The 26,199-nt window shown below is 52.8% G+C and overlaps 1 protein-coding gene across 3 annotated transcripts in view; it reads right to left on the bottom strand.

Annotated features, from left to right (window-relative positions):
* Positions 1-314: 314 nt before the first annotated feature.
* KSR1 (kinase suppressor of ras 1) overlaps positions 315-26,199 on the bottom strand; it is a 148,720-nt gene continuing 122,835 nt past the window's right edge. Inside the window, exons 11-21 of one of the 3 annotated variants that reach the window (XM_059379713.1) lie at positions 25,374-25,415; positions 23,073-23,127; positions 22,224-22,272; positions 21,078-21,457; positions 19,008-19,104; positions 16,079-16,212; positions 15,068-15,199; positions 13,886-14,021; positions 8,037-8,170; positions 5,019-5,099; positions 315-3,182 (exon numbers count right to left, since the gene is read on the bottom strand). In XM_059379713.1, coding sequence (XP_059235696.1) covers positions 3,104-3,182; positions 5,019-5,099; positions 8,037-8,170; positions 13,886-14,021; positions 15,068-15,199; positions 16,079-16,212; positions 19,008-19,104; positions 21,078-21,457; positions 22,224-22,272; positions 23,073-23,127; positions 25,374-25,415 — 1,319 coding nt within the window. In that variant the 3' untranslated portion in view covers positions 315-3,103. The remainder of the gene's footprint in view (positions 3,183-5,018; positions 5,100-8,036; positions 8,171-13,885; positions 14,022-15,067; positions 15,200-16,078; positions 16,213-19,007; positions 19,105-21,077; positions 21,458-22,223; positions 22,273-23,072; positions 23,128-25,373; positions 25,416-26,199) is intronic. The other 2 variants (XM_059379714.1, XM_059379712.1) reach the window with 2 other exon arrangements.

The raw sequence follows: 26,199 nt of genomic DNA, 5'->3' as shown, positions 1-26,199 counted from the left end.
CTGTTGGTGCTGGAGCTGGATGACCGTTCTCTTGTCCAGCTGATGCCATTCTGTCTCCACTCCTCCATCTGACTTTCAGGTCCACGGACGCCTTCTCTGGAAGGAGCTCCTAGAGGGGGTCCGATTCTCCAGCCCCATTCCTGTTCCCTCAGGCCATCCATCCGAGCAGCTCCCCAGGCACATCTGGAACTGACCCAAGGAGACACAAGCCCCAGACACCTTGGTACAATTTTATTCACCAACTCCAGACACCCAGGCTAGGCCTGGCACAAAGGATGTGTTCTTGCCAGTGGCAAAAAAACGGATACAGTGCGTTCATTAATACTAACCATTTTAATTTAAATTAATAGCATTTCTGGAAGACAAATGCAGTTGATAGAAAATATAAAAACTTTTACTGTACAAATTTTACATCACATTCAAAAAAGCAAGTGTGTGCCTGTGGCCACGGAAGACGCTGGTTTTACACACACACACGAATGAAATCCGGGCTAACACTGTAGCATCACACGAGCTCCCGAAACGGCTTCACATTTATGTCTCCACCCGGCCCCCTCATCAACACGGAACAATAGCAATGCAGGCTTACAGGGCACATGGCTGCTCCCTGTGATGACAAGGAAAATGCCACGAGAGGACAGGATTCCAGCGCTCTGCACTGATCTGGTGACACAGAGAGGTCAACGTTGCTACACTGCCCACAACCAACGGGGAACTTGCTAGGATTGAAGACCTCGAGTTGGATGGAGAGCCAGCGGCTGTGGCTCTGGGGGTTAAAGGCAGCAGGGACACCAAAACCTAGGAGGGTTTTGGAGGGCGTGCCTGGGACTGGAGGTATGCTGCGAAGGACCAAAGCTGGGGCCCCATTCTCAGACCCCAGTGGGGACCTCTACAGCCCCCAGAGCTCTCGCTGGGGAGGCTGTCCCAGCTTCTGCCATCCCCTTCACAGTCGGCTGTGAGCACTGAATTCACAGTATCTGGCCGTCCTTCATGTGTTTCCATGGCAGACGGGAGAGCACACAGAAGGGCAAGCATGTCTTCCCAACCTCAATTCACAGTCACTTTGAGAGGGAGCAGGGGACCAAGTTTCTCTTAAATGGCAGGCAGCAGAGGCTAAGCCAAGAGCTGGCCAGCTGTCCAGGGTCCTGAAGATGAAGGGGCTGTCCTCCACACCTTCAGCTCCCCTTCAGGGTTCTTGGCAGTGTTAGTTCCTTAAGGGCAGGGACTGTCATTACTCCCATCACAGCATCCCCTGCACTTGGGCAAGACACCGTCGGTGTTCGATGAAAGCTTCTTTAACTGACCTGCAGGTGTGACACTCATCGGGGAGGCCAAGGGATAAGCCCCAAAGAAGACGGAAGACCCACCAGGAGCTGAATCCACTTGGCTTACAGCTCTCGTCTTACCCATACCCGCAACTGGGAAGGGTTAAGGAGCTCAGGTCTGGGGTGCTGATGGGCAGTGGGATCCTGAATACCTCGCCCTGCTGCACAGCTGTGCTCTCCAGGCGTGGGTCAGCCGAGGGGCGTCGGACCTGGAGTCAGGAAGGCAGCCCCACCACTTCTTGTCAGAGGCCTGCTTCGTATGACCTTCTGGCCAGACTCCAGGGAAGGCTCTGAAGATTGGGAGCTCTGCTAGGTGGGTCTAAATGAAAGGGATGGGAGGGCCACATGCCCCCCACCCCCATCTTGGCTCAGAGCATGGACACAGGGTCTGGGTCTGAATCCAACTACATCGCCACCCTCATCACCCTTGGTCAGTTCTGGTTTGAGGCCTACCATGGCGTAACACCCATTGAAGGCTTCTTTGTCATCTGGAACTGTTCTCTTTAGGTGACAGCTTCTAATGAAGATAGGCAGAATATGTTCATTTCACGGACTTTCCCCAGTCAAGCCCCTCCTTCTGGTGCAAAATACACAGGCAGATGTCCTGTCCTGACTCGGTTCAGGGGAGGCCCTGAGGACTGGTGGACTGGGTGGGTCTGCATGAACAGTGTGGAGGGGCACAGGCCTCCCGTCTTAGCTAAGGGCTCAGAATAAGGACAGTGGAAGAGTCAAGAGTGGCTCCGGGCCTTCAACAGGACTGGAGGAGGGGTGGGCAATTCTAGAACCTTGGCATGACTAATGGGGCTTCTGAAGAGCCAGGTCCCCCTGTGGCTGGGAGGGTAAGCTCAGGAACCCGCTGCCTGCCACTTCTCCCTCCTGCTCCCCTTTTGGTTCTCCTGGGTGCAAGCCCTCATGGTACACACAGCTGTGGGGCTGGGCCTTAGCTCTGGGGTCAAATCTCAGCCAGGACTGGGATGTGTCTAAAAATCTGAAGCCCTGAGTACCATCTCCTTGCAGTCTTCCTAGAAGCTGTGTGAGAGAAAGTTGTCTACAGGTGCTGGAAATCCTGGCCAGCAACCCCTGGATCAATCCAGACATTATTTGGGTTTAATCTGTCTTGACTTTTCCAGCAGGGACAGGCTGGATAATTGGGGAACCCAAGCCCTTTGGGAACTCCTGACCCTCAAAATCCCACTTGGCTTCTAGCCAGGGTTTCCTCTGCCAGAAGAAAAAGTGACAGTGTCCCTTTGTTAGGATAGGGGGAGAACCCTACAGAGGGGCATTCTGGGGTTTGGGGCCAAAGCTGAGTCCAGGTCAAACCTTGCGGTCCCCATCCGACCCCAAGAACAGCCACAAGGATGGTGCTTTTCTTCCTTTTCCTCACCGCCGCCATGGTCCTCCAGAGGGGAAGGCCACTCCCACCATCCCGGCCAGTGGTGCCAGTGTGCCTCTGCGGCCACCGTTTATTATTACCTATTGTGAAGCATCGAGTTCACACCCCAGAAACATCCATGTAAACTTTCGCTGCCTCTCGGGGCAAGTCTGGTTGGCGGTGATATATCACTTGAAGAAGAAACAGCAGGTGTGGCTCTAACGCTGGCCAGATGTTTCCCTGGATGGACAGGTCAGAGTCAAGGACTCACACTCCTGGTCTGCACCACTCAGGAGGGTAGACTGATGTTTCGAAGAGTGTTTTCATTTGTGGCATGGTGGTTGTTTGGACGCTTTAGAAACACATTTAAGAAGAAAAGAAATCGGCAGAAAAACCGCACGGCTGGCTACATCTTTGGATTACTGGACTCCAGGACACCCAAGCCAAACCTTTCAAACCGGGGTACAACTTTGCTGCTGTTAATGCTGCAAAGAGGAACAAAAACATGGGTTACGGCCCCACTGGCCTTGATCGGAAGTAGGATAATGTTAGCCAAGGAGCGGGCCTGTTTCATAAGCTCCACAGAGGAACTGCCCCCAGCGAGAAGCAAGGCTTAGCAGAGCTGCTCCTGGTCAGGCGTGGTCTTGGGGCTAAGACTTGGTCACATACCCTCCTGGGGGGCAGGAGCTTCTCAGTCTCGGAGTGCCTGGCACCTCGCCTGCTGTCACTGCCATGGTCTCGACTGAGCTACTGTCTCACATGCGGCCCAGGAGAGCTCTGCTCCGAGAGCAACTGGGGGAAAAAAGAAACCGGACCCCAAGTACCAAGAGAGCGGCCTCACACCATCTTTTCAAAAATGGTCCCCAAACATTGGGGGGCAATGTAGAAATGCAGACTCCTAGAGCCCGCTTCCAGGGACCTGGACTCAGTTTGCAGGAACCCCAGGAACCTGCATCTGGGAAGCAGCCCAGTGCTGCGTGTAGCCTCTTAGCCACCCTCTGGATGAACGCTCACTTGGGGTCTGGTACTTTCTGTCTGTGGGGATCGGCAGCAGAAACTTTGCTCTCATCAGTGCAACTGTTTGGCGACAGGCCCCCTTTGTTTTTAGGACCACTTTCCGAAGGGCACTGCTGGGGACAAAGCCCTTCCCAGCCAGTGACTTTCACAGCAATGGGACCCAATGCCCCCAGATGGGACTGGCCTTGGGCAGCTCTGAAATCATCCCACTCCTTGCTGGACAAGACCTTGCAGGTTAACAGCCAAGCAAAAGCCCTCCCCTGCATTGTGGACCCAGTCAGGCCCCGGGGTCGGGGGCAGCGGTCAGGGGCAGTCAACCTCATGGAGGTGTTAGTGGGGAGACAGGACCGCCCAAACACACCGGCGCCACCCCACAGAGGCAGAGTTAGAGGATGAAGTCCCAGACAGGGGAGGCAGCTCTGCTGGGCGGGGTGCGGGGGCTGTTAGGGGGTCTTCGTGGATGGCAGTTATTCTGGGACACACGGGCCATGGAGAGGGGGAGGAGGCTGGTTTTAAAAAACAAAGCAAAAGAAGAAGTCTCGGGAGAGAGGCCTGGAGCGGCAGAGATCGCATCCCCTGGGTTAGTGCGCGCACGTCAGCTGGCACTTGAGCGGAAGTCACGGTGCCGAGTGTCGATTAGGAGAAGGAAAGCCCCAGGTGCATGCAAGGCAGCCAGGCCTACAACCTACGGGGAGAGAGAGAAGAGAGGAGAACAGAGTCAGAACCCAAGCCCACGGAGCGGCAGAGGCCTGGCCAGGGCAGAGGGCAGGGAGCCCACTTTCCCTGCAGAGAGGGAGAAAGGCGTCCCCACTCCATCCCAGGCTTGGCAGCGCAGAGGGCTCGGAAGGGACCTGGCGCAGAGCGCCTGTCCCATGCTCCCCAGGACAGTCAGAGGATGTTTAGACAGAGGTTGGCCAATGGACCCACGGCCCCTCAGCCTTTGACTATCAAACCAGACTTCCTGAAAGTTCACTCCTTCTGCTTACTGTGTTCCCTTCTTTAAGCTCTGGTTGAAGGGTGCCCTGGCCTTGGACCAAGTCTCCCGAGTTCTCTTCCACCCTGGGATAAGCCGACATCCGCCACAGTGGGTGGAGAGAGGTCGTGCCACGTGCTGTGGGCCTCCTCTCAGCCCTGCGAGACACACACAAACCTGTAGGACCCTTACGGGGGGCCATTTTGCCTACAGGAACATCACTTTGGCTTAGGGGAACAGAACAGAGGAAACTGGGGAAGCCGGATGCAGACAGAGAACAGGAAGCGGGGTGCAAACAGGCAGAGAATGAGTGGAATAACGGAAGACACACTATTCCTCCAGAGCAGGACCGGAGTTCTGAAAGTCCAGGCGACCGTCACGCCCTTTCCCGTAGTAGCGGCTCCGCCAGCGACTGGGGGTGCCCGGCGACCGTGTGGCCAAGTGCGGGAAGAGCGCCGTCCCACGGGTGACGGAGTCGGGCGCCGGAAGCAGACAGGTGGAGGGAGACGATGGAGTGGGGAGAGGACAGCACAGGCCAGCACGTCCACCCCCCCCCCAAAATAAAAAAGCAACAAGACAGATGGGAAAGAAAAGAGAAAATGAGAATTAGAGGCGGGACGTGTTGAAATAGAAATCATGAACAGGAAGGAAGCGGTGAGAGGCTCATTCAGGAAGGCTGGCATTTTCCCCTTTAGCAGCTAACACAGATGGCTTTGGGCAGGGGACACCACCCAGCTGTGGCTTTGTCTCCCACCTGTGAAATGAGAAGCTGGGGCTCTACAGTCTTTAGGGAATCTGGAATCATCTCCTGAATGCTAGACCCGCCCAGTGCAGCCCTCTCTTCTGTGGATGACCAGACTCGGGCCCAGGATGTTAAACAAGCTGCCCAGAGTCCAGGGGAACCCCACTCTCCTCGTTTCTACCAGGATAGCTCCTGCTGGAAAGCCAGTTCCAATGCCCCTTCTTCTGGAGAACCCTTCCTCAAGCTCCCTAGGTGGGCAGAGAGGGCACTGAGTGTGGCTGAGCATCCCACCAAGGCTGTTCTTTGGCACAACACTTAGCATGTTGGCATCATTCCCTCATCCATTCACTGATTATACTGCAAGCTCCCGGATGGCTGAGGCTTGGCCTGGGCCTTCTGTCTCCCCAGGGGTGTGGCAGGTACTCAGCAATAGCTGGGTAGTACCCACACCTCCAGTGGCAACATTTTGTTGCCCCCCATTTACACTAGACTCTGACCCATCTTCAGAGCAAAATATGGACACTAACGTGGCATTCTAAGAGAAAGCGTTCCCAACCTCAAACTGTCATTCCTCTAGGCCGTCCCTGCACATGGCCTCAATCAGCGGTTTACCACATTTCTTCAGTGAGTTCTCTTACCGGCATCCCCTGGTCGGATGACTCATGCTGGGCTACCACCCTTGCCTATAGTTTCAAACCCAGTTTGGTTTGTTTTCAAGATGGGCCAGCCAACCATACCTAAGCCAAATCCAGCCACAAAAAGATGGATCGTTTTAAAGGTTAAAAACAAAACAAAACAGAAAAAACCAAGAACATATGATAGAGATCATATGAGCCACAAGCCTAAAATATTTACTAACTGGCCCTTTCTAGACTAGGATGGATGCTGTTGCCACCACACACCTGGGCAGCAGGTAGGAAATCCAGGAGCAGTTTCTCCAGGGGTAAGTGATGGGATGGCAGGTGCTCCAGCAGCCACCTTGGGGGGTATGGACAGGCTCCTGCCCCTGCAACTAGCAAGAGCAGCTCCACTTTTTCTGGTTTATATACTGGGAGTCTGGGGTAGATTGCACTTTTATAAAGCGCCCTTCGTCTTAAAAAAGCTTAAAACCATTCCTATTGTTCAGGGGTCTTTTCACATATGGACTGCTCAACACGTTTCTGCACAATACATAAACTAAGAATGGTTTTTGCCTTTCTAAATGGGTTGGGGGGATCAAAAGAAGATTTCATAATATGTGTAAGTTACATGAGAGACCCCTGGGTGGCTCAGTCGGTTAAGCGCCTGCCTTCAGCTCAGGTCATGACCACAGGGTTCCGGAATTGAGTGCCAGTGGGGAGTCTGCTCAGTGGGGTATCTGCTTCTCCCTCTCCCTCTGCTGTTCCTCCTGCTTGTGTGCTCCCTCTCTCAGGCAAATGAAATAAAAATCTTAAAAAAAGAAAGTTGCATGAAATTCCAGTTGCCGCATCCATAAATAAAGCTTTCTTAGCACCCAGCCAGCCCCCTGGTTTATGCACTGTCCCTGGCTACTCCTGCATTAAATGGCAGAGCTGAGTCCTTGCCATAGAGACTGTGCTCAGGACTGTGGCGGTGCTGCTGGGCACACTACAAATCCTAGGGATGGGAGCTGTGGCTCCAATTTCCCTTCATGCCTGCAAAGTTTAACACACTCCCCACGCTATGAGGCCACCCCACGAATCTGGCCGCAGACTACTTTTTAAAGCTGTGGAAACTGAGGCCTAGAACGACGGACTTCCTTGGATTCCCACAAAGGGTTTGCGGCAGGGCAGAGGCCCACTTCTGAGGGTCAGGCAGAGCCAGAGCCAGAGGGACAGAGAGAAAGGGGAATGAGGCAGAATGGTCAGGAGGAGCACAGGCCACCTGTACCAAGGGGTACCAAGGACTGTGTGATTAAACAGAAGGTGGGGGCACCTGGGTGGCTCAGTGGGTTAAAGCCTCTGCCTTCGGCTCAGGTCATGATCTCAGGGTCCTGGGATCGAGCCCCGCATTGGGTTCTCTACTCAGTGGGGAGCCTGCTTCCTCCTCTCTCTCTCCGCCTGCCTCTCTGCCTACTTGTGATCTCTCTCTGTCAAACAAATAAATAAAATCTTTAAAAAAAAAAGAAAAAATAAATAAATAAATAAGCAGAAGGGGGGTGGCCTTCCCTCCTCAAAGTGGCACAGAAACGTGGACCACGTGGTCCTCAACCCAGGTGGCTGGTCTGGGAGGTTCCAAAGCCATCTCGAGTCTATACCCTTTTAAGTAAGAGCAGCACTGCTGATGTCGGTGTTGCTCTAATACCCACACTGCTCTGGCCTCCAACAGGGGCCGTGTCTGGCCCCTTCTGAGGCAGATTCCTCTCGTCCAGGCCTGTCTGGGCCCAGCATCAGCACTGCTCTGGTAACAGGGATATGTAGGTTTTCACAGAAAAGGACTAGAGACGCTCGTGTCTCAAAAGGAGTCTCTGAAATAAACAAGATCCTAGTATCACTTGGGCAAGGGGGAGATCTGGTTTGTGTATTCCCTAGATCTAAGTCTTAGACAGAGTGGACGGTGCCCTTTAAGATACCAGGAGAGGCTGCGAAGGCCCACCGAGGGGCTACTTACTCAGCAGACTTCCAGAAGTGGCCGGGGTGGGAGAGCCGCCGGTTCAACTTGGGCAGCTTCTCCAGCATGTCCATGAGCAGGGGGAAGCTGGGCCTCTCCTGTAGGTCGAAAGCCCAGCAGGCAGACAGGATCTCCTGTGAACACAGCCGGCAGGGGTGGGGGGTGAGAGCTGGCGGGGAGGGAGGGAGGAGGGCGCAGCTCGGGTACTCTGCACAGGGTCCCTTCGATGCTCTTAAGCCCCCCGCCTCCGTGTGGTGGTCCCCCAACATCCTGCCCATGTTAAGAAGATTGGCCATGAATCTGAGAAGAGCTCTCAAGCTTTCCAGTGGAAAACAAAGTGCACGAGCTTGTCTCCCCTCTTTCCTTCTTACACCGCCCTGGAATAACAGGAACAAAGCTGAACAAACAGCTAATAGGAAAAGAGATCAGAAATGGGGTTATGGGGCGCCTAGGTGGCTCAGTTGGTCAAGCGTCTGACTTCAGCTTAGGTCATGATCCTGGGATTGAGCCCTGCATTGGGCTCTCTGCTCAGCAGGAGCCTGTTTCTCCTCCCTCTGCCTCTCTCCCTCTCTCTCTCTCAAATAAATAAAATCTTAAAAAAAAAAAAAAAAGAAAGAAAGAAAAGAAAGAAATGGGGTTGTAGAATTTTCAAACAGAAGAGGGCGCCTGGGTGGCTCAGTGAGTTAAGCCGCTGCCTTCAGCTCAGGTCATGATCTCAGGGTCCTGGGATCGAGCCCCGCATCGGGCTCTCTGCTCAGCGGGGAGCCTTCGTCCCTCTCTCTCTCTCTGCCTGCCTCTCTGCCTACTTGTGATCTCTGTCTGTCAAATAAACAAATAAAATCTTAAAAAAAAAAAAAAAAAAGCAGAAGAAATGCAAGATGCTCAGAATATATGTGGGGTAGAGCTGCGACAGGGGTGGGAGCCTCAGCGATACAGCAATAGAGGCTGGGAGTGGCCAGAAGGATGAAACGAAGGGGAGCGCTTGAGAGCCCGCAGAACACCTGTCCTGACTGCCCCTCAAGGGGCACCAGGGTAGCTCAGGTGGTTAAGTGTCCAATTCTTGATCTCAGCTCAGGTCCAATTCTTGATCTCAGCTCAGGTCTTGATCTCAGGGTCATGAGTTCAAGCTCTATGCTAGGTGTGGAGCCCACTTGGGGAAAAAAGAGAGAGAGAGTAAAGCTCCTCTCACTTGGGCCGTCTGCTGCCTGCTTTCCGGATCTGAGTGTTTACTGCACACTTTTCAGCCTTTCGGTTCAGGAGAGCCCCGGCAAGAAGACAGGCCTGCCTACACAGCCAGGCAGAAAGTGCTCACCCACGTATGCTCAGGATTTTGTTCTTGAGGGCACCTATACCTCGTGGGGTTGCCCACCAGGTTAGGAAAACAAGAAAGACCAAAGATACACTGACCAAAACACCAACTCTGGAGTAAAGTAAGTGTGTGTGTGTGTGTATGTGTGTGTGTGTGTGTGCAGAAGCATAAAACAAGATCAATAAAAACATACCAACAAACAAGGAAGCGCTTGAGATTAATTACAGAACTTCTGCAATCCAATGCTCTACCCCTGAACTACACACCCTAATCACAGAGCCTCTGAAACAAAACATTAGGTAGGAATACTGGCAGATAAAATCCAGGAAGCTCCCCAGATTGTGCCCCCGATTTTAGGTAGGAAGAAAAAACATCAAAGAAGGTAAAAGACACAGAAGCTCACTAAGGACCAAATTCTGTCCAATGGGAGTTTCCACAAGAGAAAACAAAGGAACTATAGGGCAGGAAACTATGTAATACAGACATAATGAAAGAAAATATCCCAGAAACTTTTAAGGGAAGCTGAAATCTTGACCTGAAAAGGCCCAGTGAAGAGACCTCACTGAAAAAAAGAGTACCGGGGCGCCTGGGTGGCTCAGTGTTGCCACTGCCTTCGGCTCGGGTCATGATCTCAGGGTCCTGGGATCAAGTCCCGCATCGGGCTCTCTGCTCGGTGGGGAGCCTGCTTCCCTCTCTCTCTCTCTCTGTCTGCCTCCCCATCTACTTGTGATTTCTCTTTGTCAAATAAATAAATAAAATCTTTAAAAAAAAAAAAAAAGAGTACCAAACCAAGAAAAATAAACTTATTCTAAGGCATATTTGAATGACATTTCAATGCAACAAGAATAAAGAGAAGATGTTCCCAGAGAGAATAAAATAGGGCAACTACAAAAGATTGAGAATTTTAAGATTAATATCTGATTTTTCAGCAATGCCCTGGACATGTGCTGTCTACTGACAGCACAGCTAAAATTTCATGTTCTTAGGGAAGATTGTTGTGAACCTCTTGGTGTGAGAACAAAATCAGGACTTGCTCAGGCACATATAAGGATTTCAAGATTATCTCCTATGCAACCACTGGGAGGGAGTTCTTTTAGGGTTCTCTCGCATTTTACTAGAAAGCAAACAATGATATGGGGAGACCTGCGATACACGAAATTCTAGTACTGAGCCAAGGATGAACAAAGAGAAATGGAAGGATGACAGCACTACAGCAGGCCTAAAATTCCATTATCCAGATCACGAGAAACCAATGGGCCCTAAGAAGAATGGAACAAGTTCCATTCCATAAGCAGTACGTAGGAGCCGCAAAACCTCAGGAATACGGCAAAGGTGGTGCTTGTGACCATTCTCAGCAAGAAAAAAAGAAGACAATCAGAAACTACAGGAAAAACCAAAAACTGCACAAGAAAACCATGGTCCACGCGTGAAGCCAACAAAATTGTGAGCCTTTGAGTAACTGACAGAAAGAGAGAGAGAGACGCACAAAGAGGAAAATGTCGTGAGCTGCTTAATCAGCAGCTCATGGCAACTAGAATCTATTACAATGGTGCACCCGTATTTCTTTTCTTTTTACTTTTGGCCTCCATCTGCTGACATAGCATAGACGATTCAATGATACTGACACAGAATCAGTCTTAATAAAAGGATAGAGGGAAAGCTGACGGGAGGCTGAGCAGAGAAGGGGCAGAGGAACAGGGAATGGAAAGCTGCTAGAACAAGCATTGGTCTTTTGGAGCTTGACCTGAGGTGGGGGACTGCTGGTTTTCATTAAGAAGCGTTCTGGGCACCTGGGTGGCTCAGTGGGTTGAGCCTCTGCCTTTAGCTCGGGTCATGATCCCAGGGTCCTGGGATCGAGCCCCGCATCGGGCTCTCTGCTCTGCGGAGGGCCTGCTTCCTCCTCTCTCTCTCTGCCTGCCTCTCTGCCTACTTGTGATCTCTGTCAAATGAATAAATAAAATCTTAAAAAAAAAAAAAAGAAGTGTTCTGGCCTTTTGACGTCAGCCTAGGTGCACTACTCACTGTGGCTGCCATGGCCAGAAACTTAGTGGTGAACTTACAGCACTGGCTGGAGGGGCAGAGAAAGGTGCTCCGCAGAGGGCACTCCCTGCTTCTGATTATGATTCAAAAATCACTTTTTATTGCCCCTGACTTATGACGCCTTTTCCCACCAATGGTAATGTGTTTAAAAAAACAAAGAACAAAAAAACCCAGAAAACAAACAAACAAACAAACAAACAAAAAACCCAAAAAAACCAAACAAGAAAGTCAACTTTCATGAACCAGGAGCTGACTGCTGGACCATTTTCTCTTTTCCCCACTTCCCTGCTCCCTAATCTATTCTTAAGGGGCTTCAAAAGACCCGCAACCCCACACTGTAAGAAATCCTTCCAGAACGAAACATGAACGATAAAATTAATTATGATCTTAGCCCCAACCCAGGCCAATTAAATCCTTCTCTCTGGTTGAGGCCCTGGGGTCCTGATATTTTCAAAAGCTCCCAGGTGATGCTGACTTGTGGTCAGTGTTGCACTCTGACTCACTTGCCTCTGATGGGCTCTATGCCTTCCCCATTCTGAAGACCGCACCCACCACTCTGTGCGCCAAGACTGCAAGTGCGCAGAGAGAGAATGGAGATTGCTACCAGGAAAGCAACTCGCTATTTTTTTCTTTCACATAAAACAAACATACAGGCACATTCTGGTTTATACAAAGGTGTCCTTCATGACTTTAACAGGTAAAAACTGGAAATAACCTAAATGTCCAACAACAGAGAAGTAGCCATATTAGGGTGTACGCCAGGGCAGACAGGTATAAAAAGAAGACTCTGTTCGTGATTTGAGTTAATAAGCACATCAAAACACCACGAGGAAAAAAGGTCATGATTTAAAAAACTGAGCTACATGTTATGATCCTGATTTTGTCAGATACTTATTTTAAAAAATTAAGGCGCTCCTGGGCGGCTCAGCCAGTTAAGCATCTGGCTCTTGATTTCGGCTCTGGTTGTGATCTAGGGGTCCTGGGATTGAGCTCCGTGTTGGGCTCTGCACTGAGTGGGGAATCTGTTTGGGATTCTCTCTCCCTCTGAATCCCCACCCCACACCTCCAACCCCTTGCCCCATTCACAGTCTCTTCTCTCAAATAAAAATCTTAAAAAAAAAAAAAAAAAAAGACGGGGTACACCTGGGTGGCTCAGTGAGTTAAGCCTCTGCCTTCGGGGATTAAGCCCCACATTGGGCTCTCTGCTCAGCAGGGAACCTGCTTCCCCCCTCTCTCTGCCTACTTGTAATCTCTCTCTCTTTGTCAAATACATAAACAAAATTCTTTGAAAAAAAGAAAAAGAAGAAGATTAGAAGGTACCAGCTGCTTAAGCTGCAGTCTGAATGACTCAGTAGCCAGGAGCCTGAACCTCTCCTACCTCTAGTCCCCAGGGGTCCGGGGCTATGCCAGGGAAAGGTGGGTCTGCCCGGGAAGGAGTCCAAGAGCGTCGGGGAGGCTCTCATGACGCACCTGCCCTGCTCAACAGCCCAGAAGAGGGGCTATCAAGTGGCCAAAGAGCCTGGTGTTGGTGCTACAGATTAGCCTTTTGGTGTCCCTATTGGAGGAGCACACATGTACAGAGAGTCTGCTCTTCAACCAGACGGCAGGTTCCCCCTTGGAATAAAGCACCCCGGGCACCATGTCCTAAACGAGCGTTCCAAAGATGCCCTAACAGCTAGCCACCAGTCAAAGGAGGAAAATATGAAGATCTGGTCAGGTCCTGAAGGAAAATCAGGAGGCTTTATCCCTGGGCCTGTCTCCACTTGCAGACGGCGACTCTGCCAGCACCGTCCCTGGCGTCAGCCCAGTTAGAGCTCAATTGGACCCGCACTGGGGATCCCTCCAGGCAGGAACCCCCAGTGCTAGGCCCCCCAGATACCTCCTGGAGCGTGTTCACATCCGGGCTAGCACCCACTTCCGCCTGATTACCATGAGGATGCTGCCTGTACCGGAAACATCCAGCCCTGGCTTCCTTACACCACTGTGTCGGGGCGGGACACTTAAAAACCGCCATGCAGAGAAACCACCGGCCGTGTCCAGAAGCAGGAGGTCTGCACCTGTGTTATGATCTGGCTTTTTGACAAATACGCTGCGGAAACTTCGACTGGTTCTTGGGTGTTTGAGAAGAACATTCGGGGCGAGATTCATGTGATGCCACAGGAAACCCCTGTCTGTGTTCTGTGCAGGGAGGATTTGATCATCTTCCTCCATGTAAGGAACATACAGGGCTCTACTATCTTTTCCAACTCAGGAGTCAATTAAAACCAGGACCAGTCCTTTTTTTTTTTTCCTTTTTTTAAGACAATGGTTTTTCTAAAGAAACACAGTTGGGTAATAAAGGGCACAGGTGTTTTGGCAGGCAAGCAAAGAGGCCCGCTTAGGACACTTCTGCCTCCATGCCCCATTTCTCAGGTGAGTGAATGCAGAAGGGCGCACCTGTCGTGTGCCCCACCCCCCGCCCCAGCCCTTCCTCCCTTTCTGAGAACAGGTGGCTACTCACAGTGACTTCCTTCCCCAGGCTGACGGAGGCCAGGACACGCTTCATACCCTCTCCACTTCCAATCTGCCAGATCAAGGCCTCTGCCGCTTGGTTCTTAAAGGGCCAGTCTCTTGCTTGCAGTTCATACCAAACAGTCCTGCGGGGACCGCCCGGGCAGCGTGAGCGACTGAACCGCCCAGCCCAGCTCCCGCACCCAGGACCTCCTGCTGCCACAGTGCCAGGAACCCAGCCAGCGCACCCAGGATCCTCCTCCCGCTTTCCCCACCCACCACGCTTCCAGAAATACTGCGATGGCAGCCTGGTGGCCTTCCCGTGGCCCTAAGGCCTTGCGGTGGGAAGTGTGAGGCTGGATAGGAACAGAGTTCCTGATACAGGAACAGAGTTCCTGATACAGAGATCTTCAGCAGGGCTCATGCCTACATCCCAGGTCAGGACAGGAAGAGACTACCTCCCACAGGAAGGTGCCCTGAAATTCCAGAGTGAGGCTCTCACCCAGCCTCCCCGAGCTGCCTTGCCTTTCTTGACTCATCTTGGCCTTCTCCCTCAACCACCCACGATCCAAGGCAGGGGCCACTAGCCACGTGGGACTACTGAGCAATGGACAGGTTGAGAGTGAACCTGAGGGGTGCTTCAGGGGTAACATACTCATTAAATTCCTAGAAAACTGTGTGGGAGTAAAATAACTGCTTAATCTTTTGTTTTGATGACATGTGGCAATGACATTTTGGATCTAGAGTTAGATGCATGATTACAACGGATTTCATCCATTTGTCTTTTTTTAGAGTAGCTGGGAGCAACTTTAAATTCTGTATCTGGCTCACATTGTATTCCTATTCTGTTTTTCTTTTGGTCACCTTTGTGGGGCACTAGAACCCCCTGGTTCTCCCAGAGGGACAGTGTTGAGCTCTGGTCAGCATCCTCACGGGGCACTGGGTGAGACTGACGCCCAGAAATCACCTTAGTCTTCCCGAAGCAACCTCATAGGAGGCACCGTAATTCTCTGCATTTTACAGCAGAGGAAGAGGTCAAGGATGTGGTCCCTTAGCCAACAAGCGGCAGAACCAGACTCAGCACATCACCGCCCCTGCCTCCTTACCGCTCCCTTGCAAGCCAGCAGGGCCCCTTCTTTTGGCCACACTTGGCCTCAGAGCCCCAGGATGGGGAAATCAGGGGCCTCCTCACCCAAAGGCATAGACGTCAGCAGCTTTGGAGAATGGCAGTTGGTCCTCATCCTTCCCGGGGGTCATCTCGCGCACAATCTCCGGGGCCAGGTAGCATAGCCAGTCATGGGACAGCTTCAGCTGGTTCTCACGCCTGGAGGCCAAGAAGCCAGGGCAAGGGCATGGGGCCTTTCAGCCAGCAGCGAAGAGGCTGCACCACCCAATGCACATCCCAGAAAACAGTTCACTGATCTGCATCTGCAGAGGCACCTAGAGAAGGGTGACAACCAGCTTCTTCCAGGAAAGCCGGCCAGTAACCAGTATCAGCAGGGAGCAGATTCTCCGTCCAGGAGACAATCAGTCTGCCTGTGTATCTTACAACCTGGCCCAGGGCTCAGTCTCTAGCCAGACTGCCACCCTCCTTCCCGGAGGTCCCCCAGATTCTTGGAGAGAGCCTTTCTCCCCAAACACCACCCTTCAAGATTTGGGGGACATAAAACCTGATGCTCTTCCTCATCGTGTCTCCCTCCCTGGGGTCGTGAACCCTGGGGACACAGCCTCCTATGGGCGTCAGCCTGAGAATGAAGTACTAAGTACAAGGGACCCAAACGTCACCCAAGCCTGATTCTGGACCAGAACTACAGAACAGGACCGCAGTAGAACTTAGCCTTTCCTGCAGGGAGGGCTGCCCCTCTCACCAACAGACAGCAAGAACTGCATGTCGAGGGCGCCTGGGTGGCTCAGTGGGTTAAGCCGCTGCCTTCGGCTCAGGTCATGATCTCAGGGTCCTGGGATCGAGTCCCGCATCGGGCTCTCTGCTCAGCAGGGAGCCTGTTTCCTCCTCCTCTCTCTCTCTGCCTGCCTCTCTACCTACTTGTGATCTCTCTCCGTCAAATAAATAAATAAAATCTTTAAAAAAAAAAAAAACAAAAAAACTGCATGTCGAGGCCTGGCTGGTACAGCCCAGGTCCTCCCTGTCCTGTACCGACACCCAAAGTCAACTCACCGGCCCTCACACCCAAAGTCAACTCACCGGCCCTCTCGGACCACGCCCGAGATCCCAAACAGCCCAAAGTCTGTGATGACCACTTTGCCGTTGTCATAGAAGACGTTCTTGGATTTGAGATCTTTGTGCACGATGCCCTTGGCGTGGAGATAGCCCATACCCTGGGAGACAGAGAGCTTCAGGTCAGCGGGGCAGGACCCAGGCTGGGCCGGCAGCTGGAGGCCCTTCCCAAGTCAGCTCAAGCCATCTTCAGAACCCTACACGGCAGAATGGTCTCCATGGTACCGATGAGGAAACCAAGCCTCAGAGAGGGGAAGTCACTGGCCCCAGGCCACACAGCAGTTAAGGAGCATGGATGAGGTTTGGACCCAGGCCGGCCCACGTCACCATGGTGTCAAACAGATACCATATACTTGGCTCAGTTGTGAAGTGTAGAGAGGGTGATGGGTGGGGAGCTGGGGGGATGGCCAGGAAGTGTATAAAGAGTGATGATAACCGCCCCCCTCGCCCCGTGTTAGGTCATATGGGAATCGAGTGATGTACAGGGTCTCTATCAGGCTTTGTACAACATGCCTCCCCCTCAGGCTAGGCAAGGGCTCAGGGTGGGGAGCAGAGAGGAACTCCCACAAAGGGAGCCCCTGAATACAGGTGGTCCCAGTAACTGTGCTGGGGAAGAGGGAGACCTTGACTACCACCCGTGTCCCCATGTTCCGTCTCGGCTCAGGTTCTAGGTCACCATGTAGACTTGGACGCTGCACTTCTGAACCTGTTTCCTCATCTACCTAGGGAAAGGACAGGGCTGGGGGACTTGTAACCACCACTCGATCTGGAGGTGAACACCAGCCAGGTGTATGGGATACAGGTGACCTAACACAGGCACCATCTCACCCAAAGTCCAGCTGTCATCTGACATGAAACCCAAGACTCTCATGTACCCTGATGCCCTTGGGATTGGGGGCGAGAGGCTACTGCAGGAACGGCCATCCCCACCCGCTCAGAAAGAGGCCCATGTAAGGCCACCTCCCAGCCTCCTGACCTCCCACACTGAGGTCACTTCCCACATTACGAAGAGTCCTTTGGTGGCTTTCAAACTCTCTCGGGGTGAGAAGTAAAACAGTAAACAAGAAACCACATTTAAGAAATAGAAAGAATGAACCGTGAGGCAGAATCAGACAGAAATCAGCTGAGGCCAGAGCTCGGTTCGAGGGAGTCTGAAGAGTGTTGGAGATGAATTAACACAAGGCACACGATGGCGACGGAGTGGGGTCCGCTGTCCCCATGCAGTGGAAGCAGAGAGTTCTAGGAGAGAGTGACTTTCTCCTTGCCAATATTCCATCCTGAACGTAAGAAGGTCGTTCCTAGAATATCTACCATTTCCCAAACCAAACCAAGGCACAAGCCTTCCTCAGTGGCCTAAGACCAGCCCCGCCCCCCAAACATGGGCTGAACAGGGACCAGCTGTATGATGGAGGACAAGTTGCTGTCCCCCTCTGAGCCTTGTTTGGAAGGGAGCTGCCTCAAAAAGCCAGCTTCAACAGACAAGACGTCAAATGCCCAGGTGTGGAGCACGGACTCCCTGCCCTTCCCACAATTTCCCAGTGTTCCCAGAGTGGCCCCGAAATCACAAGCCCAGCGCAAGTTCAGGACCCTGCTATTGTATTTTGAACCTCAAAACCACAGATGAGTACAAAAGGAAGTGGCTTAAAAGGTTCCAGCGGAAGGGGACAGGCAACCACTTTTCAGCAAGAGGAAAACCAAACAAGCCAACGAGCCAGCTTCAGGCTCTGCATCTCTAAAGTCTCTGAGTAGCTTTTCTTATCTGCCCCTAGAATCTTCCAGAGAGCTCATCCATCCGACCTCAGCAAAAGATACAGACTCCCCAGTGTTCTGACCATAAAGATGGAAGACAGTTTAGGGGAGGAGGACAGGGGAGATGGAGGGGTGCAGGGCCTAGCAAGTTTGAGGGAACAAGTGTGACACCCAGCAGCTTCCTCCAACTCCTCTGAAATGTGACTTACTGCACATGAAGGCGTAAATGTGCTATTTTAATTCTGAGGCTTTAAAAGTTTAATTTTTTTAATTCAGCCACATGGTTACGTGTCACGTGGAAATCTTGGTTTGCTCATGAAGGTCACTATGACTTTGGGATTTCTTTGGTAAAGACACACACAGGCGCATGCGTGCACCAGAAAGAGAGAGGGAGAAAAAGGAAAGGACACACACACACACACACACACACATGCCAGGAAGAGAGAGGGAGAAAAAGGCAAGGCAGGGGTGGGGGCAGGGGACAGGGAGTTGCGGGGAGCTGGTCAGAGCAAGCTTTTCAACAGAAAGCAAGCAAGGAGGAACTCTGACCCAGCAGTAGTCTGGCTTTTATCTAGGCCGGCTTGGTGCTAAAGCCAGCACTTACAAAGAAGCTTTTCTTTCATTTGGGTTTTATTACTTTTAAAAAAAGATGAAAGAAAGAAAAAAGGCTGCCTGAGGGCCAGTCCTCATGCAGCTTGGATCTGGACACTTGGAGGCAGAAAGCCGGAGCCCACCCTTAATCCAGTTCTGGCAGATTCTCCCTGTGTGCCAGGGCCTGGGGTCATTGTGCTCTCAGCAGATGACCCTATTCTCCTCTTGTGCCAATCCAATGGGGGAGGTTACACTGGAATTCCCATCTTACGGGGGGTCGGAAGCCAAGGCTCAGGGAGGCTAAATGACTTGACCAAAGTCACATAACTGGAGGGACCAGGATTTAAACTTAGGCCACGTGTCTTTAAACCCTACTGTGTTCCTCCCTGACCAATCCACCCATCATCACAGACTGGGCGTCCAGCTCCTGGCTTTAAGTGGGTGAGACATGGACCGAGGAAGGCGCTGGGGTCCCACCCTTAAGGCAGCCCAGCTCAGAGTAGAGACAGAGCAGGGGGTGGCCAGGAACCCTGGAGCCAGCTGGATAGTCCTTTACCTTGATGATCTCCTGAGCAATCTGTCTGGTCTTGTTGATGTCCAGAGACGTCTTGGGGTCCCTCACAAATGAGTGCAACGTCCGCCCTTTGCAGAAGCTGTCAAGAGTGGTGGGGTCAGGCTGAGGGGTGGGGCCGGTGCAGCCGAACCCCAGCCTTTGGGGAGCCTGAGAGTAGCCGTGGAGAGAGCTGTGTCCCCAGCCACCAGAGGGCTCTCTCTGTCCCCTCGCCCGTGGGCACTGGAATCCTTATTCTCCACCAAGCCCCTGACACCCATTCCTTCTTGGGCCTGGCCCGAGTGTGCAAAATCACACACACACACACACACACACACACACACACACGTACCCCGTTCCCTGTGGCTCTGGGCCTGTGCACCCCAGAACGGGAAACCCAGCTCAGCAAGGCTGCTGGCAACCCAGAGCAACCCAGCCTTGGAGGATTTGAGGCAGAAACATGTCCCTCACACTCAGGGAAGAACCTGGTCTTTTAGGACTATAAGCAGGCAACACTGGGGGCTCTCCGTAATGATTCTCATGATCATTTTTACTGTTCTCTGATCACAGAGATTTCATTACAGTAAAGCACTTGTAGGAGGGGGGGTGGGTGGCATCATGGGGGTCAGAGTGATTCCTGGACAATGGGTTCAAGTTTTCGGGCCACTCCTTGCACGGACTCCTAAAGCCCGGGGTGGGCAAGGACCCAGAGAGAACGCATGGCTCTCTCCTCTGCTCCCAGAAGAAGTTCATGAAGGCATCTCATGAAGGGGCTAGTTTTAGGCAACCTCTCCTAAGAGACAGGATCCTTGGGGCCTCAGAAACTTTGAGAACCGGCTGAGGGGGTCTGGGATATTGGCTGATGGTTCCTTGTCTGCACTCGAATCCCCTCAGCATATCCTAAAATGTGAATTTTGGGGGCAATGAACGTTTTGCTATTTATTCCCTTTAAGCAGACTCAGGTTCTCACAGCCCCAGGTGGGTGAAGAGAGAACGGACGGATGCATGGACGGACAGAGCTGGGGGCTAGGACCCTGGGTGCTGCCGAGATGATGTAAGCTAAAGCATCACGTTGATGTGCTTTGGGCTGGCATTCTGTCCCCTGGGTTACATGGGCGGTACCACCCTGCTCAGGAATCCTAGTGGGTCTGCTTTATGTCTCTGATAAACAGGCAAATGGGAAATTAATTTTTACTTAGTAAATATAGTCTGTTTGAGAGGAGAAAAAAAGGTTCTTACAAACCATAGGGTCCAGCCACTGCAAATGTCGTCAGAGTATTAATGAGGGGGTTCTTGGCAGATAGATTCAAGTGATTTCTACTGTCTTCTTGAAACATCCATGTATATTCCAAAATACCTTCACTAACCTCTTACTTCTGTTCCTGACTGTAAAAGTAAACACCCAGCAACAACTTTTTGAAGGCCACAGGCCAAAATGTTTCAGCCTCACACTCTGGGTGCTGGGGGGGGGATGAACAGTCACGCACCCAAGTTGCAGGGTCGGGGAGGGAGGATGGGTGGGCACTTTCTGCAGTAAAACAGACAGCTTAGGTCAGAACATCACATATGTATACTCTCGCCTAGCATGTGCCCTCCTAGAAGGTCACGGACACGGGGAACCAAATACATTCATTACGGCAAAGCGCCCAGCCCAAGGAGACGGGCTAAATAAACTAGGGGTGACCAGGGATCAGCCAGAGAGAGAACCCAGACCCAGGCCACTCTCAGTGATTCATGCTAGTAGCCTGAAATCAGCCATAGGGAGGGTATTTACACCACAGGAATGGAGAGATACCAAAAGTAGGGCTGAAACCATGCTGGTTCCACAGTTACGAGAACACTGCTGGGGTCGCCGATGTGCCAGGAACGCTGGGTGAGCGGTAAAGACCGAGACCGAGACTGGCCTCAGACCGGCACTCAGCCTGGGAAAAGCAGCTGCGAGCCCAGGAGACCCCTGCTATTCTTAGAAAGGAATGGTTTAAAAAATGGGAGTATACACAAACCCTTTTAGTTTAACAACAGGCATGATAATGGGGCTGACAATGCCGCTGGTGGGGGGGGGGGGGGCTCGGTTACCTGGGGAGGATGGCCAGGTGGGGCGGGTTCATGCAGGCTCCCATGAAGAGCACGACGTTCTCGTGCCGCGTCTGCCGGTAGTTCATCACCTCCTTCTTGAACAGCTTCAGGTGGTCCTGGTTGTGGCCGTCCATCTCCAGCAGGCGGATGGCCACCTCGCCGTGCCAGCGGCCGCGGTGTACCCGGCCCCAGCGGCCCTGCCCGATGGGCTCGCCCAGCTCCACCTGCTCAAAGGGGATGTCCCACTCCTGCAGGTACACGCTGGTCTGGCTGGCCTTGCGAGAGATCGGGCCCCGCCAGGGCCGGCGGGAGCTGGGCAAGTCGTCCACCTCATCCTCGTCATCCTCTGCCTCTGACTTGCCGGCCTCTGGCTCCTCAGCCTAGAAGGAGGGGGAAGGCTTAGAGATGGGTGGCGGACCTGGGCTCGGACGACTCCACCCTACACAGGGGCCCAGGAGAGACTCATGGGGGCTGGAGGCCTGGGGTCTCGTCGCAGTTCTGCACTGGCCTGCTGTGGACAGTGGCCCGGTCACTTGGCACCACAGGGTGTTGATGTCGTCACTCACAAAATATGGTGTCTGGCTCAGGTGGGCCCTGAGGCCCTTCTTTCTGAGAGGGCTCCAAGGCCTACGGAGGACACCATCTAATTGCTAGGAAGGAACATTAACAACCCCCAGCACAGACGAATTTAACCCATTTATCCCTTCTGGGCATTCCTTTGTTTAAACTGAGTGTCTGACTGTCCCCCAGGCAGGAGTAAGTCAGTCAGTCTAAGCCACGCTGCGTGGCTGGGTTAAGACAGCGGTTCTTGGGCCCGGCTAAGCTTTGGGGGCTCTGACATCATACAGATGCCTGGCCGCACCCCAGACAGATGGAACCAGAGCCTCCCACGCTAGGCCCCGGGCCTCAGGCTAGGGTTAGGAACCCTGAGACCTGAGAGCTTACTTTAGCTTCAAAGATTAAAAAAAAAAAAGAAGAAGAAAAAGCCTGTTTCATTGTTCCTCATCATTCTTCCCCACTATGCACATGCCTCAGTGGGTTCCTGAGGTAGTGGCACCCATGGACTCCCTACACCCCTGGGAGTGCTGAGACAAGGCGGAGAGGAGAGAAGGCAAGGTCTCCAGGCTGCATGTCACCCTCACTCACCTCCGCTTCGTGATCCTCCAACACGTCTGCTTTGGGCTGGTTGTCAAGCCTAAGAGTCAAACAGTTCGTCAGGGAGGCCCTGAGGGCAGGCCACTCTGCTCTCGGCCGGGCAGGGGACTCCCGTGGGAGGTCTGACCGAGGGCTCCTGGGCCCGTGTCCTTACTGTGACCCACCTGCCTGTGGGAAAGGCAGTCTGGATGCCGCAGAAACAGGCAGGAGGCCAAAGACCAAACCCCGTTTCCCTTCTTTAGCCTCGGCCTTCTTCAGACTAACCTGAGGGTGGTGGGGACTGAGGGGAGGGCAGGAACCACCAAGGCCCTTTCAAATCTGATGCCTGGTGCACGGGGTTCTAAACACACACACACACACACACGAGATCTGAACTTCGCCTTGAGAACCGGCTGTCACCTCCTAGCTGTGTGACTTCATATAATCATTTCTTAACTTCGACACCTGCCTTCACCAGACAGGACTGCGTGAGGAGATGGGAGTCAAGAGCTCAGCAGAGCCGGACATTGGGATTGGGGCTCCCTAAACAGGAGCTATTTGTGGTAGGCATCTCTAACTCTGAGTGGCCTTCGCCCACCTCTCCTGGGTCATGAGACTGCCCCAGATTCGAAAATAGCCCTCCCCACACGGACTACATACGCTGGAGGCTAATAAAACCCTGTGGCCGAGTTCACTGGTCCAGGGAGTGAATAAGCCCACGGAGAACCCCGGCCAGCCGGCTCAGCATCCAGAACAGGCAGTCAGACACGCAAAGGCAGGGTGGGAGATGGCCAGAGGTGCGGGTCTAGCTTTAACAAATCCCCACAGAAGAGAAAGAGGACACAGCATTGCGAGGCCTACCGGGTGCTGTCCGCCGCATCAGGGGATGGGACTGCCTGTGGAAACGCCGAAATGTCTGGAGGAAACAAAAAGCCAATGCAAGGCCTGAGACCCCATTCCCCCGCCCCTTCCCCAGAAGGACACAGCGCAGGCGAAGCTGGCCCACCCAGAGGAGTGGCTCCTCCCCGAGCGGCCAGCCCCTCGTGAGGCCACATCTGTGCTCTCCAGGCCATTGCCACTCCTCAAATGGGACACGGAGGCCACCTTCAGAGCACTTGGTTTTGCCCACAGGACTCGGTGCTGGGAAGGGACTCCAAGTAAGTGAAGAGACTGAGATTCTCCAGTGAACCCCATCCCCCTGTGGCCAAACTGACCCCTAGGAGCCAGTGGTAAGACCAAACTCGGTATTATAAACCGGACGTGGGGGGTCTGCTTAGAGGGGGCAGCTGGTTGCAGGGGCCCTTGAGAGCAGCGTAGCCCAGGGCCGGGCTCGCAGGGGAGCTCAGTAGTGACACCTGGTGCCTGGCTCAGAGACTGGCACTGCTGGTGGGAGCCAGAAGCCACGCCCCCTTGGCTTCTGGGTTTGGGTGGCTGGTGGAGCCGCTCTCAGGGCAGAGGAAGAAATGCACGGTCCACACCTCCCGGGGCCCAAAAATTGGGCAGGTGGGTCTGACCCCAAGCCGCAGGCTTTCCTAGTTTTAGCACTGAAAGGCCCACATCCGGGGAACACCAAACAGAAGGGGAACCAAACCCCTCCCTCCCTCCTCTTTTGTAGGTGCTAGGGGCTCAAGCTATCAGCGGCCTCTCCCTGCCTTCTAGGACAAAGACACCCCTAACTCAGCCACCAACCCCCCACCTCAAGCTCTAAGGCTTTATCTAAGGGCACCCCTGAAGATCACTGGATCTCAACATCTTGGGACCTCACAAGACTTGGAGAATCTGATAGAGGCTATGGGCTTTTTATCTAGAAAATGTACACACACACTTTTCCTGTGGAGATCCTGGGCCCTGCAGCCTCTGCCAAGACCCCGGCCCCATCCCCAGATACCACTTCATTGTGTCCACAGACACTGGGGGGCATCCTGACCTTTCTACCTATCCAACACAGCTCAAATACTTCTTCAGAAGAGAAGCACATGCACGGGGGTGGCAGTGGGGAGAACCAACAAGTCTCTGAGGCCTTGTGTGCTTTTCCTTAAACATTAGGAGCGTATTTTGTGTTCTGCTCCAAAATATGTCCATGTTTAACGGAGTTAAATTCCCTCTCCTCCCCCTTTTCATATCTTCAGAGGAAGATGGACCCTCCTGGAAGGAAAGCCATGTTTTTTGAGGACTCCCCTGTATGCTGTCCTAGAGCTAGTAACCAGAGAGGCTCTTAGAGGGGCACCAAAACAAAAATGGGTATGACACCAAAGAGGCAGCTCAGAGAGCCTCCTTGGAGCCCCAGGCCCCTGACCCTGCCAGCCTGGCCACATGCCTGGCCAAAGCCATTCAGATAGTCCTATAAGAGCTCCAAATCACTCCCCTAACAGAGCTGCGTTGGGGAACAGAAAATCCTGAACTGACCTAAATACTGTGACTTCAAGACAGGTCTGTTTAACCCAGGAGAAAAACAATTAGCTACAGTCTTTGTCTAAACACACCGAGACTTCATTTGGCTAAATTAAGAATTAAGGTTGCTGATTAAGTACACAAACGCTTGTCATCCTCGGCTGGAGAAACAAGTACTAACCACATAAACTCCTTGGGGGCAGGAATACAGCCAAATGCAAAGGCAGTGCACATAGTGGATGTGCCAAACAATTTTTGTGGAAGAGAATCAATGAGATTGAAAGTTAAAGCTGCATTTCATCTCATTGCCAGCAGATGGCGCCAAGCAGCAACGCTCAGGAAAGTGAGACCTGCAGACTATTCTAAACTGGCTTCCCCTTCTATGATAGCTTCCTTGTCAGGATGTAAGGGGAAACACCCTAACAGATGCCCGTAAGGCATCGGCAGAAAGATCTCTCTCTTCACGCTGCAAACTGGATTTCTGCCACCTCCCCAGCTGTGTGACCCTGGGTAAGTTGCCTGTAGTCTCCGGGCAAGAGGTTGAACAGGACGGATGTCATGGTCCCTCCCAGTAGATCACTACCCCTGTGAAGGGCCCACTCTCAAGGTGACCCATCCTGCTCCCTTTCCCAGCTGTCATATACAGTCAGCTCTCAAATAGGTGTATGTGAGACTCTGGCACTTAGAGGTGCCCTGGGAGAGGGTACCCAGGTGGGCAGGACAGAGGGCTCACGGCATGGGGCAGTTAGTGGGACCATGCAGAGGACTCACCTGGAAAGATAAACTGCTGTCTATGATGAATGAAGTAGGCAGCTTTAAACAGAAGAGGAGGTGAGTCACACACACAGAACAGCAAATGCAGGGGCTTGGCGAGGGAGGCTGGTTATAGGGTAGGGCTGAGCAGGGTGATCCATGCAGGAAGGAATGGAGCTGGAAGGAAGCAGGTGCAGGCGGAGCCCCCAGGAGGGAAGGGGCTGGCCCTGGAGGACTTGCCCATTCCCTTCACCTCCCAGGCTCATTTCTCTGTGAAGTGTGCGTGAGCCCAGGAGGGCGAGACACAAAGGTGAGGAAATAGTGCTTGTGAAAGCTGGCCAGGCCGTGTGCAGAGAAGCGGCCCCCCTTTGGCCCCACATTCACCTCCAGAGGCGCTGAGCCTTCAGCGACCCGACCTCACCATCCAACAGAACAAAAACCACCTCTCTTCAGGGGGACCAAAGGGGACGTGCTGGGGAGTCTGGATTCGGACACAGTTATCACAGGGTAAAACCAGGGTTACAGACAGCCTTTCCCCAGGTTTATTCTTCATGATAAACAGAAATGCTCCCCCATGGTACAGGGTAGGTGCACAGTAGGCATCATTCCTTCCCCAGGTTCACCAGGCTGGGCCCCAGGCACAGTCATGACCAGCAAGATCACAGATCCTGGCCAGAGTGAGGGCTCTGGGCACAGGACAATGAGGGCCCAGCCCACGGATGTCAGAGAAAGCGGAGAGGCTCTGGCTGACATCACAAAATGGACCATTTCTGGGGCTGCTGTTTTTCAAACAAGGCCTTCCTTTTAGAAAAGCCCAAACGAGAAGTTCGGCAAAAGACCCAGT

The sequence above is a fragment of the Mustela nigripes genome, chromosome 16, assembly GCF_022355385.1.
Source record: "Mustela nigripes isolate SB6536 chromosome 16, MUSNIG.SB6536, whole genome shotgun sequence".
NCBI classification, from domain to species: domain Eukaryota; kingdom Metazoa; phylum Chordata; class Mammalia; order Carnivora; family Mustelidae; genus Mustela; species Mustela nigripes.
The sequence above is the reverse complement of the archived record's forward strand: the minus strand, read 5'-3'. Positions and strand labels throughout refer to the sequence as shown.